This window comes from Perca flavescens, chromosome 9, assembly GCF_004354835.1.
Source record: "Perca flavescens isolate YP-PL-M2 chromosome 9, PFLA_1.0, whole genome shotgun sequence".
Lineage (NCBI taxonomy): Eukaryota > Metazoa > Chordata > Actinopteri > Perciformes > Percidae > Perca > Perca flavescens.
Window position 1 is genome coordinate 2,364,684 of NC_041339.1, and position 15,216 is coordinate 2,379,899.

At 43.6% G+C, this 15,216-nt stretch overlaps 1 protein-coding gene across 1 annotated transcript; it reads right to left on the minus strand.

Moving 5' to 3' along the window:
• Positions 1-3,038: 3,038 nt before the first annotated feature.
• ndnf (neuron-derived neurotrophic factor) lies at positions 3,039-13,194 on the minus strand. The gene is made up of 4 exons (XM_028587582.1): positions 12,771-13,194; positions 6,851-7,045; positions 6,294-6,418; positions 3,039-5,176 (listed from the first exon to the last, which is right to left on the minus strand). Exons 2-4 carry the CDS (start codon positions 7,042-7,044, stop codon positions 3,780-3,782), a joined length of 1,716 nt encoding a protein of 571 aa, XP_028443383.1. The 5' UTR covers position 7,045; positions 12,771-13,194; the 3' UTR covers positions 3,039-3,779.
• Positions 13,195-15,216: the final 2,022 nt, after the last annotated feature.

The following is a 15,216-nucleotide window of genomic DNA, read 5'->3' on the forward strand; positions in this document are numbered from 1 at the left end:
GACTAGACTGTATATGCCTTTTCAAAATACAGTAGGTCTTATATTATGCAAACTGTATCAAAATGTATAAAACTCTAACTTAGATTTTCTGACACTAGTTAGTTAGTCAACCACAGTCTCAGTTTAATTGAGATTTTATGAGGTTGTTTCATTAGCTTGACAGCTCAGAGCCATCTGAATCCAGTCTGGTGACAAGTGGAACTATCCAAACCAGGAATCAGAACCAGGTCTTTCGTGCGCTGCTGTGATTACTCCACCACTTACCCGGGCACTACATGTCTTTCTCCAGTCCTTACCCTGCTCCATGTACACATGTGTATACAAAAGTCATACATCAAAGCCCTGCGCTCATTACCACGCAGAAGATAAACATGGACAGCCCTGCAGATGGTTAGCTCTCGGATAGAGGTTTCTCTGTATATGTATGTTTGCATGAGTGTTTGTGAGGAGATCTCCTCAAGCATGCTGGCAAAATAGAAGTGTCTGTGCATTTTTTCCATCTTGGACCTCTTGAGTTGACCAGAGAGCAAGAGATTCATTGAAGACGCCAAGGACTTCACACAGCAGATCTTATTCACACATCCAGGATAACATTTGAGCAGGGCTGGCCAACAATATTAGTGGCGGTTTACACGGATATCCATGACACTCCCACAGCTCTCTGGAAGCTCCTCCACATTATACCAGGGCAACGGCAGGTTAATGGAAGCCAGGTGGAGCCTCCCTGCATTTCCTCTGACCAGGAGTGCATGATTGACAGTGAGTTGTGGCGATGAATTGGAGTGCAGCTACCCAGAATCAGGGTCAGGATGGAAACACGGCAATTCAAGAGCAACAGCTGCTTTTCTTGGCCACAACAGAGAAAGCATTTCCATTCACCTGAGACTACTGTTAATTGGAACGTGTAGATATGTTCACTGATGTGTGTCTGGCTTTTCTCTTTGCTTATTTGTGGTTAACTGTGTCTAATGGTTAAATAGTATTGCAAGTCACCCGATTCTCCCAAATTTTGAGTTTTTTTAAGTGTATGCCCTTAAATGAGGGTAGGGGAACAGTAAGATTGCTTTAGAGATGGTGGCCTGTTTAGTATCGCCAGTTAGTTCATTTCTTTTTTTGAAAAAGAAAACGTGCTAAAATGTGCTATTTTGATTAGTGAATTATTGTAGCTTTTTGCTTTAAAGCAAGACTAGGTAACTTTTAGAAGAAGAAATCATTCATTTGTCCTCATACAAATGAAAAGCTCAATTCTTAAAGGTCCAGTGTGTAACATTTTTAGTTGTTTATTATCAAAATCTGTGTTGCCCGTTCACAAACTTGTCCTTTTCATGAATATTTACCTCCACCATCAATTCCAAGTATTCCTTATGGCTTGAAATTTTACATTTGCATTCGCATGACCTGGGGTAAACGTTCCATATTCATGCGCCATCTTGAAATACGTTAGCCGGTAAGGGACATACAGGACATACTGCTCCACCTTTTGCATTTTCTCTGTCACATGATAAACTCACAGGTGCTGCTAATGCTGCTAATGGGTATCGTAGCTTCCCGGCCCGGCAAGTTTGAAGAAGGAAACATGGAGGACCACACGTATTCAAAATCCAAATTTCAGGAACAGGAGTCTTCTTCTTCGCCCAGAAAAAGAAAAAAGGATATTGAAAAGAGCAAGAGACCGGCTTTTTGAAGCGTGAAAGCTACCATAGCTGTAATACCTACTTTGAACTGCGTGGTGCGAGAGAGTTGATTGTAATATATGATCTCAACGCTAGATGGGAGAAATTCCTACACATTGGACCTTTAAGCAATAAAACACACCATTGATCACTTTATTACACTCATGGATTTTACTGCTAGTCTTACTCGGTCTGGTATGAACAGTAGCTTATGGTTGCTAATGTTAGCAAACTTAAGATGGATATTGCTGTGTAGCTGATATAACTAAATTGGTTTACTGACTTTATTACTCCTAAGTTAACATAAAATACTACTTACTTAAAATACTCAACAAGAAGTAAACCCACTGTGTTTATTGAAATGTTTCTCTTTGACATGCTAGCATAGCGTGGCAGTAGCACACGTAATGAAATATTACAAAGTCAGCAAGCTGACCCAATAATGTCAGTTACACATCGAAATCTGTTGAAAGTTTGCTTGCATAAAGTTTGCTAACGTTAGCTAACATTAGCCAAGCTGCTAGTCATAACCAGACCAAGTAATTATGTAGCAGTAATCAAGTGAGCAAAGGTGCGTTTATTGCTTTCATTTTATGAATTAAAGGGATTATATATTATATCCCTTCTCTCAAAAGTTACATAGTGCCACTTTAACGTATAAAAAAAGATAAACAAAATGATTTGTTATATTTGACACCGATTATATCAATAAATCAACTGTTCTTCCACCCATTGAAATCTTACATAATTTCACGTATGAAATGCAAATTTCCTAATCGACAACATCCTGTGTGGCCAGAAAATGAGTGTAGAGAGAAGCATATAAAGTGTAAGTTTTTATACAAAAAAACCACAAAGACTACAAGGGGACCATGTGAAACAGGGCCTGGGCTAAAACAAACTTTCACCGTACATTTCTGCTCCGACTTTCTTGTGAGAGCAGTTCTAGGTAGACTTTTTTTTTTCAAAAATTCCTCAACACAAAACATAGGAATAGTTCTCCACAGAGAGAAACAAATGCACTTATATGCTAAGATGCACTGATTTATTACTGTATCTATGAGAATGTCCGTCAACGAGACGCTGATTGGATTGCAAACAAGCTCATGTATTTTTAGTGGAGCTTGGACACCACTTGTGTCTTGAAAGTTATTTCCAGCAAATATGTCCCCCTCTGTCTGTCTTTTCTTGTCACAAATCATTTTTGGGATCAAGTCATCATTTGGAATCACTCCGGGTATCAAGTTGTGCTTATGAAACCCTGATTTAGATGTCTGCGTCTTAACACAATGCGCAGTGTGCTCTTTCAACTCGGAGCCATGACTGTGATGTTAACTGCTTGGCAAAAGAACATGACACCCAGGGTGACAGAGGGATTACTTGTTCTATATTTAGTGTTTATGTACATGAATATTGGCAGGACAACTCTGTACATGTGACACACACAGCGATACAGTGATAATAACACAGATCTCCAGCACAGAACACATTTACAAGATGGGCTCTAGAGCAAACACTGACTGAGATACATAAGGGAATGTCTGAACTACGACAACTTCCTCATAAAACTGGAATTTCCTCATAACAGTTATTATTGTCATCAATAAAAACAGACAATCAAAAAGAGAGACCAAAAGTATAAAATAATTTAAATTCCTCCTAAAACATGTAGTGAATATGCAGTGAGAGATCTATACAATGCGGGCAGCTACTGTATCTCCTCCGGTCAACGTGATGCGAAACTGAAGTAATGCACAAATATGACGGACAAAAGCAAATGTCATGCAGCAACAAAGAAACATACAAGATGAAATATGATCTTCTTTGAAGTTCTGCCTCCCCAGTGGCAACATCATGTCAAGACGACAAGCTTCGTATCAGAGCACCTCACGCTATGGGCCACCCAGAGGTGCCGCAATGAAATGTAAACATAAATATACAGGTTGATATCTCTCTCTCTCTCTACAAACAGTTCAGTCACTGCCACAGGCCCATCCGCTGTGTGAGTAGTCAGTCTGTATACACTCCTTAGTAGAATATCACTTAGAGTTAAATAAACTTATTTAATATATATATTTATAATAGATTTATTCTTTGCAGAGTCATTTAGCAGTATTTCCTTGTTTTCACCAGTTTGCTCTGGTATTTCACTGAGTGACCACTGTGTCCCACAACGTAAACGTCCAGCAGGTAGGTCTTGCCTGGCTCCAGACCTGTGATGGTCTCTGTAGTCACAGCTTTCTGCAGGTTCGGGCTGTGGAAGTACTTGCACAGGACCTTTTCTGACTTCCTGCGGGTCTCTGGCCCGGCGCATTGGTTCTGCTCCCGGCGTCGCTGCTCCTCGCCATAATTGTCAGCCACCTCCTTGCGGTAAATGCAGTATTTGTTGCGGTCCTGCGTGCCCAGCCAGGCCACAGTGGCGGAGGAGCAGGTGCGCAACTTGTCAAAGGCCTTGATGCGCGTATCCTCCGGAAGCGACGGGAAGGGCTGCTTGCTGCTGGGTCGTGTGGTGGCTAGCATTTTCAAAGTGGAGGCCCCTTTCCTGCTGCCCCGCAAACGGATCAGGTACTTGGCTTTTGGCTTTCCCCGCAGCTGGAACTGCCGTACCCCCTCCACGTTCTGGGAGAGCAGCAACTTTCCGTCGCGCCTCACTTGTACCTGCACAGCGTCCAGACACGTGTGCACAAACAGAGTGACCCTCTGATGGGAAGACACAGGAGCAAAGCGCAGGAACTTGCTGCCCTTTCTCTTGATGAAAACATCCGATACTTTGCCGTCCTTCAGCTCCACTGTCTTCTGGCGAGCTTCCTCTTTTGTGCGGGCAAATGTTCCCACGTATGCCGTGCTGGTGTTGCTTGCAGAATTCACAGCGAACACGTCAAAGTAATACTGCGTGTCTGGTTTCAGGTCTGATACAGTGAAAATGTTTTTATTGCCTATACACACCTTTTGAATGTCTGATGCTTTGGGCTTGGCTGTGTACGCCCGTGAGATCTTGTTACTTGTGAGGCCTCGGTCCTTGCCAAAACCATTGTCAGAGGGCACAAAGCCAAAGTGGGCAAAGTCAAACAGGCTAAAGTCTCTGCCAGGCTTCGGAGCCAGCATGAAGGCATCATCAACGCTCATCTTAGCTTCAGCAGCACACATGCTCTTGAAATTGTGCTCCTTGTTGATAACTACGCAATACTGAACAGGCTGGCCCATCAGAAAGCCCGTTGGTGTTGGCTTCCAGGCCAGGGTGACAGTGGTACGGCCCAGTGCGGTCACATCCACACGCGGGTCATAGGGCAGTTCCGGGTAGGGCTGGTCAGACTCTGGAGTTGTGGTGGCGTACACCTTGAAGTTGCTGTCTTTCTCTGTGGACAACAGTTCCAGCTGGTAGAGGCCAGAGGGCGTGCTGGTGGCCACATAGGCCTCCACATCATTGCCCTTGTAGGTGAAGAGCTCCGTCCCGTCGTCGACGGTCACCTGCTGTTTCTGCTGGTCCAGAGGTTCAGGCTCTCCTGGAAAACAAACAGGCACAAGATGAGCTCTTTGTTTGACACTGTATCCAATCTGTAGCCATGACCTTAACAATATTTTCTTCCGTCTTTTTTGGCTGTGATGAAAAATTATTTCCACCCATGCTAAAAAATGTTTCATATGTTGATGCTGTGAGGTCACGATGAAGCTCTGCAGCAAACCTCGCAGACGATTAGCCCCTCACATGGCAGCCATGTTTTCACTCCAAATATCCCGTAGAGATCACAGGCCAGCATTCACTGGGCCTTTCCGGAGAAGCTGTGCTACAAAGAGGCGCCTTGTAGCAAGCATAATATTTTGTTTGTCAACCAGAGAGTGTGCTCAGTGGTGTACTAAAAATTAATGCTCAAAGATCTACTCCCACTAGAGACATTTAGCAACAACAAAAAAGAGCTGCAAAGACGGAAAGAAGTTCACTGGTTCAACCATTGGCCTAACACATCTTGTGGAGTCAGACTTCTACTAATGGCACTGCGTGTGTTGGGTCCAAGTTTGACATTATTTTTCTACTTAGAGATGAATTCTTTTCTCTTGAGGCAAAGTGCATGTCTTCAACAACCCAATAAATCATTTAGTAGGACTTTGACATGACAAGAGCACAGACACACACGCAGGTGCTCATGTATTGATATTCAAATATATGCTCACATCACACATCTACGCTTTAAACCGCCGCTTTGGTCATCTGGCAAGATCTCAACGTGTTGAAAGGACACCCTCCAGATGGAGAAAGTTTTAATGTGAGAGAGAGAAAAAAAAAAAAGACAGAGAGAAGGAAAGGAAAAAGGAAGGAAGACAGACAGACAGACAGAGTGCGGCAGAATTTACCTTAAGAAGACTAAGTAAAGGGATGCAATGGCTTTGATTTAGTACGTTGACTAGAGTGGAGCCCTTCTTTGAAATTATAGACATCAGCTTGGGTCGAGTCAGACAGACATCATAAGTGGTTGGACTAGACACTACGACTGTGACTTAATTAAAACCCACCAAAACACAAGGCCTAACATCACTGCGTAGGTTAATTGTGTGTGGAGGATAGTGATATTTCCACATAACATGTCATTAACCTCTTCCACTGCTGCCTGATGTCAATTATACCTGATCCCTCTCCACTGGCCTCTTCTGGCAGCTCCTGCAGAATGAGTTTCCACTCCAGAGGAGCATCACAAGGTGTCACGGTCACAGACAGGGGTGTGTTGTCTTCTTCCACCACAAAGTAGTACCTGTGAAAATAGCAGGTTAAAGGGGCCGATACTGACATCACATTACGTTATCCAAAATAATGTGGTGGGTAGATGCATACGCAGACAGTTGGAAACTATAGTACGCAGCGATATTACTGTACCACTGACCTTTGTCTGTCTCGGTCTGAGCGGACAGACACTCAATTACACGAACACGACTTTCTCATTTATTATTTAGTTTTTGCATCTACATAATAGATCATGTTACAGAGCAACATCTGATGTTTCCTATTTATTTACAGTAAGTGGCCATCAGCAAGTTTAATGTATTCCTCTGATTGTTATGGATCAGTCAGCAGCGGAAGGGGGAATTGGCTCCTTTTTTTTTTGCTCTCATAACAACACGTTGACAGTTTTAATCACCTGGGTTATCTATTTCATTCAGTCGTGGTTTGTCTGAGCAGCTCTTACCTTTTGGGTGTGTCCCTGAACAGGTAGCCACTGATCTCCGCTCCATCCGGGATGACCGAGGAGTCATGGAACAGCGACTTGTCTCTGATCTGCATCTGGAAGAGCCCTTCGTCTCTCGTGGGCAGCTTCTGGGCCAAGGCTCCCAGTCCCAACAGAGCCAGCAGCATCACACTCCAACCTTTACACTGCCTCATTCTGAAAGACAGAAACAAAATATTTCTGTTTCATTTACAGGATACGCAACATTCTGGAAACAGAAGCATGGTGTTGTATCATAGCGACGTATTTGTTTTCTTGCTGCGAGTTAGATGAGTAAATTATATTTACTGTCTGTACAGTAAATATTAAGCTACAGCAAGCAGTAGCTAGTTTAGCTTAGCATAAAGCCTTGAAACACGGGGAAACAGCAAACCTGGCTCTGTATGAAGGTTAAAAGAATTGAGAAAAACACTGTCATTTCTACATTTACCTTTTGTATGAATTAAACAAAGAGCTATAACGTGTTCATTTGTGAGTTTTAGAGGTGCTGGTAGCAGTTGTTTTTTAAACCTTTGGACAGAGCACGGTTAGCTGTTTCCTCTTGCTTCCAGTCTTCCATTATGCTAGGCTAAGCTAATCTACTCCTGTAACAAGCTTAATATTTAAAGTGCAAATTCAACAGTGGTATCAGTCTTCTCATCTAACTCCTGGCAAGAAAACTAACAAGTGCACTTCCAAAAATGTAAAACTATTCCTTTACAGTAAAACCAAACATAACTTATTGATACAGGGAAAAAAAACTGGTAGGTGGATTTTGTTACTTTTGGACAGAGCCAGGCTAGCTGTTAGCCCATTGGCATTCCTTAAGCTATGTTAGGATAAGCTAATATTTAGCATACAGACAAGAGAGTGGTATCCGCTTTTCATATCTTATATCAAAATAAGCGTATTTATCAAAATGTCTAACTATTTCTTTACTGCACATTATCAATCAATAATGGTGGCTCATATCAGTTACCAAAATGGCTATTTTTACCATGGAAGTTCTAAATGGCTTTTTTTGCTTCCTTTTTCCTCCCTTTCATTCTGGCATTAGCTTAAAACAGAAAAACTGTTCTTAGTGAGTTCTATTTGGCAACACTGAGCTTTGGCAACAGACATAACGGTGTCTTTTATAGGGTTCTGCTTTAATATGGTTCCACAACATATTTAATTTGATGTAAAAATGTGTTTTCTTGCCTTATTTTCGTCTGAGATTTAACCTTAATTAACATTTCACATTAAAACTGGATGACAGCACGAACATCGAGTGAAGCTATGAGAGTGAAAGTAAAGGGAGAGTGAATGAGTGCTCATGGCCACAGAGAGGAAGGGGGATTAGATTTAAATACAGACGTGTGAAGGAAAAGACATGGCTAGAAACTTCAGGGGACCGCGCTATTTCATAAAGCGCTTAATATATAAATCCCTAAATCCATGCCATTTAACTTTTATCGATGCTAATATAACAATATTTATTGGTGCAGTCCACAGATGGAGCGGTGGCTCAGCACAGGGTGCAGCTGACCGTGGCTGAGAGCCTCTCACGTATCCCCTGTCTATTGATTTTGCCTCATTGATTGCAGCTGATGGGAATGCCAAATCCCTGGTGATTTAATCAGCGTAATGATGGCAGATTAGCCAGATACTTTACTGCCATTTACTGCAAGCGAGATGGTGTCCTTTTAATGACCCCTCTCACTCCCTCCCCCTTTCTCAGCTCACCCTCCCTTGTCTGTCTCTTCCCCTTGATCACAGTCTTTTCATCGACAAATAATCTCTTTTCTCTTTCACACTTGTAAATGCATACAGTACAGCCGTCTTTTCTCCTCGCTCATTTCCTCCCTAAACAAGAGGCCGAAAAAGTAGCCTAAAACCTGAGGCCTGGACGAGCCTCCACACTACAAACATGGCTTCATTTCTGAATTATCTTAAAAACACAAGCAGGGGTAAAAAGCCCTTTGACAGCTCCTGTCAGTGTCTCCGTGTCTGCCGTTGTCTGAGCCCAGCCTCCAGTCGGAGCGCCAAACTTGAGAGAGCAAAAGGAAAGCCGCCTAAGTGGTACTTTGAGGTTTGACTCACACAGAGAGTGGAGATCCTTATCACCTCAGCTTGTCTCATTCCACTTCAGAAGTGTGTCACTTGGAACAAAGACATGTCTATTAATACTCAAGACAGCGCTGAGGTGGTACATACAGAGCTGCTCAGAGCTGTCTTTCATTCCAACATCCCCAAACACCACACAGACACAGCGAGGGCCTCATCCCCGGCACCCTCTGTCCCCACACTGATGTCATTACACATAATGTCTGCTATCACGCATACAGTGAGGGTTTTATCACCACTGTCGTTGGCACATTTGATGTGTTCCTTCAATGTGTTCCCCACATGTGACACTTCTGAATTAAACCCTATGACTGAACCTTTTACTTCTCCCACATGCGCTGAACCGCTCCATCTGTATTCACAGTATGTATTGCCGAGAGATGACATCTGAATATTAGAGCAGCGGGGTTGGGTCACTGCGGTTGCATGGACCAGCGCAGAGTCAACAACGTCACACACAGGCTGTGCTGGATCTGCTTTTACATGCAGGCCTGCAACCTTCTCATGCCACAGAGTTCCCTTACCAAAATAACACATCCCCCAAAAAAATCTGCTGCATCTGGAACAGATAAAGTCTAATGTTTAATTAGAACGGGGAAGAATGTATGATCACAATTAGAGGAAGGGATAATTTTAAGGCAAGGTCAGCCGCAATCGTGTCAACTTTGTTTTGCTGTTGCTTTTTTATGTGTTTTTTTTTATACATTTATAGTTTTTTTGTTTCACTTTGGGTGGAATTTGCTAAGCATTGTGGGTGGAAAACATCCTGCATATTCTAATTGGCAAGCTGTGGAATCTGTGTAATAGGATTAAAAGGACAAATATACAGATTGCAATGCTTTCACCAATAGAGGAAATGGTGATGATCTTTTTTCCCGTGGCCGTCTTTGACACATTTACAGTTTCAATTCTCACACAGAAAGAACATGAAAATGGCCCCCTCCCTCTTCTTTCCTGTGTGATCTGAGGAATGGTATCCCTTCATTTAAAATTACTTTTATAAGCACTTTGACCCTACTCTTATTTAGGGTCATTACAAGCAAATTTTGTACAAAGCCAAAACAAAATGTTCACACTTGGTCTTTACATCTTCCAGATGGGCCCAATATTTTCAGGGACATCAGTCAGCTGCAAAATCATTCACAATCTACTCGTGATTAAAGCAACAACAAAAAACTGAAACATGCAACAATTCAGCCACAACTTTCCTCCACCTGATCAACTCACACTGATTATAAGCACACTATTTTCATGTATGAAAGTGGAGCAGAACACATGCATGCATCCCAGCCCCGTCATGTGTGTGTGTGTGTGTGTGTGTGTGTATGCATACATGCTCGTGCATGTGTGCACCAAACTCCCCCTGACCTCCCCTTTCTCCCCTCACTTTGTTTAACCGGTCTCTCTCTCTCTCTCTCTCTCTCTCTCTCTCTCCTTTCCTCCAGCTCCTTGTCAAGACGGATAAGCCTCCTGCCTGCTGCCACATGGAGCTCATTAACAGAACGGGAGGGAATAAAAGACAGTTTAATTTCAACACAAATAAAGAGACATTTCGGATTCCACCCAACAAGACGCCTGGCAGGGCTCGCAGGACCTGAAACCTCTATGTGTTTTCGTTAAGGAAATCTGAGGGCAGATTTATGGAGTGGAGTCCTCGGTAGCGAGCTCCATCACTGCTGTCATTTCAGGGCCAATGTGGGGATTGCAGTGAGAGGAGTATAGTGGGTGTGTGTGTGTGTGTGTGGGGGGGGAGGGGGTTAGGAGCCATGGATGGAACCACACAGGACCTGGACTTGTGCTATAGGAAGGCCAAATCAAAGCAGGTCTGGTGCTTTTGGACAGCTAAACAGCTCATTAATGGATTGGTAGAGACTGTGGTAAAGGCTCCAATCCAAGAATGTAGATTTGTACTGTATCTGTGTGTGTGTGTGTGTGTGTTTGTGTGATCAAACCATCACATTCCTCCGCTCCACTCTGTGTATAAGTCTAAGTCATCACTCGGGACCCGTCTCCTCGCCATCCACAACATCACTCACAGTTTGAGTTTCTGAACTATCCACATCATCACAACCACGAAAGCTGGCACAATAATAGCATGATGGAAAAGAGGAGCCCAGTTTCCTTTCCTTTCCTTTCCTTTCCTTCTCGCACTCCCCTCCCCTCCTGCTTCTTTATAGTCCATCTCTGGAGCTTGCATTTAGCACTGCATCCTGGAATGTCTCTATGAGAGGGTCAGGTCGCAGGGCCCGCTTTCTGCCTCAAAAAGCATTCAGATAGAATTGAGGGGTGGGGGAGTGTTGGTGGTGGTGGCTCTGACTGATGTGCTGGCATTGTGGCTGCAAGGGTGATTAAAGATTATAAGAGAAAATGCCCCATGGGAAAGTCATCCACCCACTGCCCATCATCCAGGGCACATACACATACACACACACACACACACACACACACACACACACACACACACACACACGCATGCACGGCCCTGGCTGCGTCGTGGGAAATGAGTCAATCATGATCCGTTATGTTGTGCTTGGGGAAGCACAGAAAGCCTGTTCAGCAGCTATGTGTGAGCCGCCCTGCCTCTTGCTTGTGTCCATCTGAGGGAGCATAATGAGGGGCTTTGCGAAATGAATGTGCCCGGGGACTGGGAGTAGGGGAGTGTGGATATGATGAATAATTTAAAAAGGAAATAAAAAAACTTGCGTGCTTAATCTACCACCAGTGACTCTTTGGATGTTGACAGTCAGAGACTGTATATAGGCATACACACACCGCAGCCCGTCACTTCTCTGGACGCAAACGGCTACAGCAACACTGGCGGAATTCTTTCAGCCGGAGAGTTTTCATATGCAAATCACGGTTTAGTTACGGTATGCGACGCAGACCTTCCCATTTTAAGACTTTTTTGTTGTTGTTCATGATTCATTCTCCTGAGAAAGTAGAAGGGAGGCAGTGTGGCTTCACCCTGCTACTAAATACAGTTATTCAAATCCCCTCTCCGGGTATGTCTCTCATTAGACACCGACTGGGAGGAAAAACACGGCTCTCACATGGACCGGATGAGGAAAAACATTTCTCAACTAGAGCTAAACTGTCATTAATCTGCCTTCAGAAACCACCGAAGGCGTTGGGAATATATTTCAATTACAATTATATGAAAAATGCTCCTCATTAGGCGCACCACTCATATCCGTGGGGGCTCTTACAGGTGCGTAAAAGCACCCAAGGGCGATACGATGAAACATCTACAATAAATGTGTATCCGTATTGCATTGTGCAGTGTTTTTTTTACACTTTGCGGAGAGAGAAAAGCGCGCAGGCTGTTAGAACTACTGTGCGTATTGATAAATCGCCTTATTGGGTGCTGTGCTGTCTGTGTCACCCCTGGGAGCATGGGAACCATTGGGAGGCATTAAAGCAAGAGGATTTCTCTAAAGTTCATCAGTTTGACAGTCGTCAGCACCGTGTCGTGCGCTCTGATACACAGCCCAAACCAAAATAAGCTAAAATTAAAAAAGCATGCAAGCTCGGGCTTGATTGAAATGTGTTTGAAACTTTTAACTTCCCGGAGTTGTAAACCGCAAAACCTCTTCCCCTCTCTTTCTCTCTCTGGCAGGCGTTTCAAAGGCACCACTTTACTCGGGGAGTCCGGCTCTGAATTTATATAGAGCTTTCATGCACATTCTAACCATAGAAAAGTTGAAGAAAAGAAGAGGACGTTTTTTTTCCTCATTTAATAATTTCCCCGAGAAGCCGAAGACGCAAAAGCATGCGTAAAAGACACAATCTTTCTTACCTTTCAGAATATGAAACGGCCAAGTTATCTTTCGGATGGCGCTTCTTGCTCTCAAAGCCACTCTGATATCACCAAGATTAAAAAGAAAAAGAAAAAAAGTGCTTTACAACTAAAGCGATTTAAAATCAAAATCAAAACACAAGTTGTCCTCTGCAGTGTCCAGTAGTTCCCTCAGTTTGCACTTCTATTGTTGGTGCCTATCAATCGGATTAGGCGACTGCTCTGGTGCGTGTTTGCAGTTTTCTTGCGGATTTAACTGGTCTCTAGTGGGCAGGAGTGTATGTGTGTGTGTGTGTGTGAGTGTGTGTGTGTGTGAGAGTGTGTGTGAGTGGGTATCCTGAGTGCTGGCAGTGCGTCCCTCCCCTGCCGCGCTGCTGCTATTGAAACCTCCACTGGATTGGAAGCAAAACTGGTGCGAACTTCTTCCCTGCGCTCTCTGCAGGAAGACTCCAAGACACAGAACCAGCCCACTCACACATACTCACACACACACACACACACACACACACACACACACACACACACACACACACACACACACACACACACACACACAAACAGGGAGCAGACAGATTCACTAGCTGGCCCTCAGACTCTAACCACACACTGCACAAGAACAAATCTGGCACACACACAGCACATGAATTCTTCATAGTTTATAATCTCAAAGTCAAATAACTTGACTTTAAATCACAATAGGAGCACAGTGTTGCTGATAAAAAATAAATAAATAAAAAAACAATACAGTCATGTCACCAGAGCATACATCTAAAGGCAGCGGGGTTTCCAACCTCTTACATTTTTTTTATTTCCTAGCTGTTTACTCTGATGCTCCATGGAAATTATTACTTTGGGCAGTAGCGCCTTGTAGAAGTCACGCAAGCCTCGGGGCTGTAGTGTGCTGGCAAGTTTTATCATGGGCCCTGATACCTGAGCGTGCGCAACACCGTCATACTGCTGTTCCTCTGTACAGCAACTTTAATAATGGCGACACAACCTTTCGCCAAGTGAAGTGGAATTGTGACACACACACACACACACACACACACTAACAGGCCTTCACTAACGCTGATCAGCTGGGGAAATTCCCAGTGAGACTTTTTAAAGTGCTGTTGTCTTTTTCCTGGGTTAAAGCCCAGGGAAGCAAATATTTATCCAAGATAACAGCCATTGGTCTGCCTCGGAACTAAATTGCCCCACATTTATGGCTTGATGGGGGGTCCATGTATGTCTGACGAGCAGGCAATCTAGATTTAGAGGATGCTGCCGTTTCCTGCTGTTTTCCTCCCCACGAGGACCGTCTTTCATGTCATGAAGCTGCAGATGTTTACGCACGGACGGCTGCAGGTTGCAGCTTCCTGCAGGAGAAATGACATACAACTAAATCCTGCAAGTTCAATTGAGCACAGATGAAAAGTTAGAGGTAGCAAACATTTATAATAATTTAGAAATAAACTCTATACGTTTACAGGCCTGAGATTGGCCATTCATTATCAGTAATAGGAGATGTTTTTGGACAGCAGGCCCCTGGGAGAGAGAAGCTGCGCAAAGGGTTGGTACAACAGCGTCATCTAGCGTCTGCGGCAGCACGGCCACGGAGAACACAGTGTGTAGTGTTCGGTGACAGGAAGAAAGGGAGATTTTACTTTTATATTTCTGCATACGGGTTTAACTCAGAAATGTGACACTTAAGGCTCAAATGACTGCACAGAATACTGTTGTTTCAAGGAGTTTGGAAACAGAACTACACCTTTTCAGCATCAGTTAGATTACACATCAGTTTATAACATAGACCTTTTAATTTTTGTTTTCTCTATAACATAGAGACAGGGATTACTGATGTATTTGAAAATGTAACCTACACACAGGTGCATGTGCGTGCGCGCGCGCGTGTGTGTGTGTGTGTGTGTGTGTGTGTGTGTGTGTGTGTGTGTGTGTTGGGGTTATTGATGCCTGGGATCATGATTAGTGCCGCTGTGACTTTCACATCCTTGGTATTAAAATAGATGCCAAATTGAATCTGCTATTAGCCACACCACCAAGCTGTGAAAACAAATCCACTCTGGGGACATGTATACTCACAATAACCCAGACACACACACACACACACACACACACACACACACACACACACACACACACACACACACACACACACTGACCCAGCTACATGCCAGGTTCTTGAAAATGTATCCACACCAGGGACAGTTTAGTAGAGATGGAGGGAGGAAGGGAATAACGCTCCTGTAATGTTAATCCCTCTGAACTATTTCGGCTTCTCTGCAGAGACGAGAAAAATGTAATTTTAAGAGATTTACTGAAGAAATGTCACACAAAGCGTACATTTCGAACGTCAACTGAGCCTGCTCTTTTCTTTTTCTATCGACACCTTGGAGTTATAGGCCTTGCTCAATGGCATTTTGATAGTAGACAAACATCACATTTT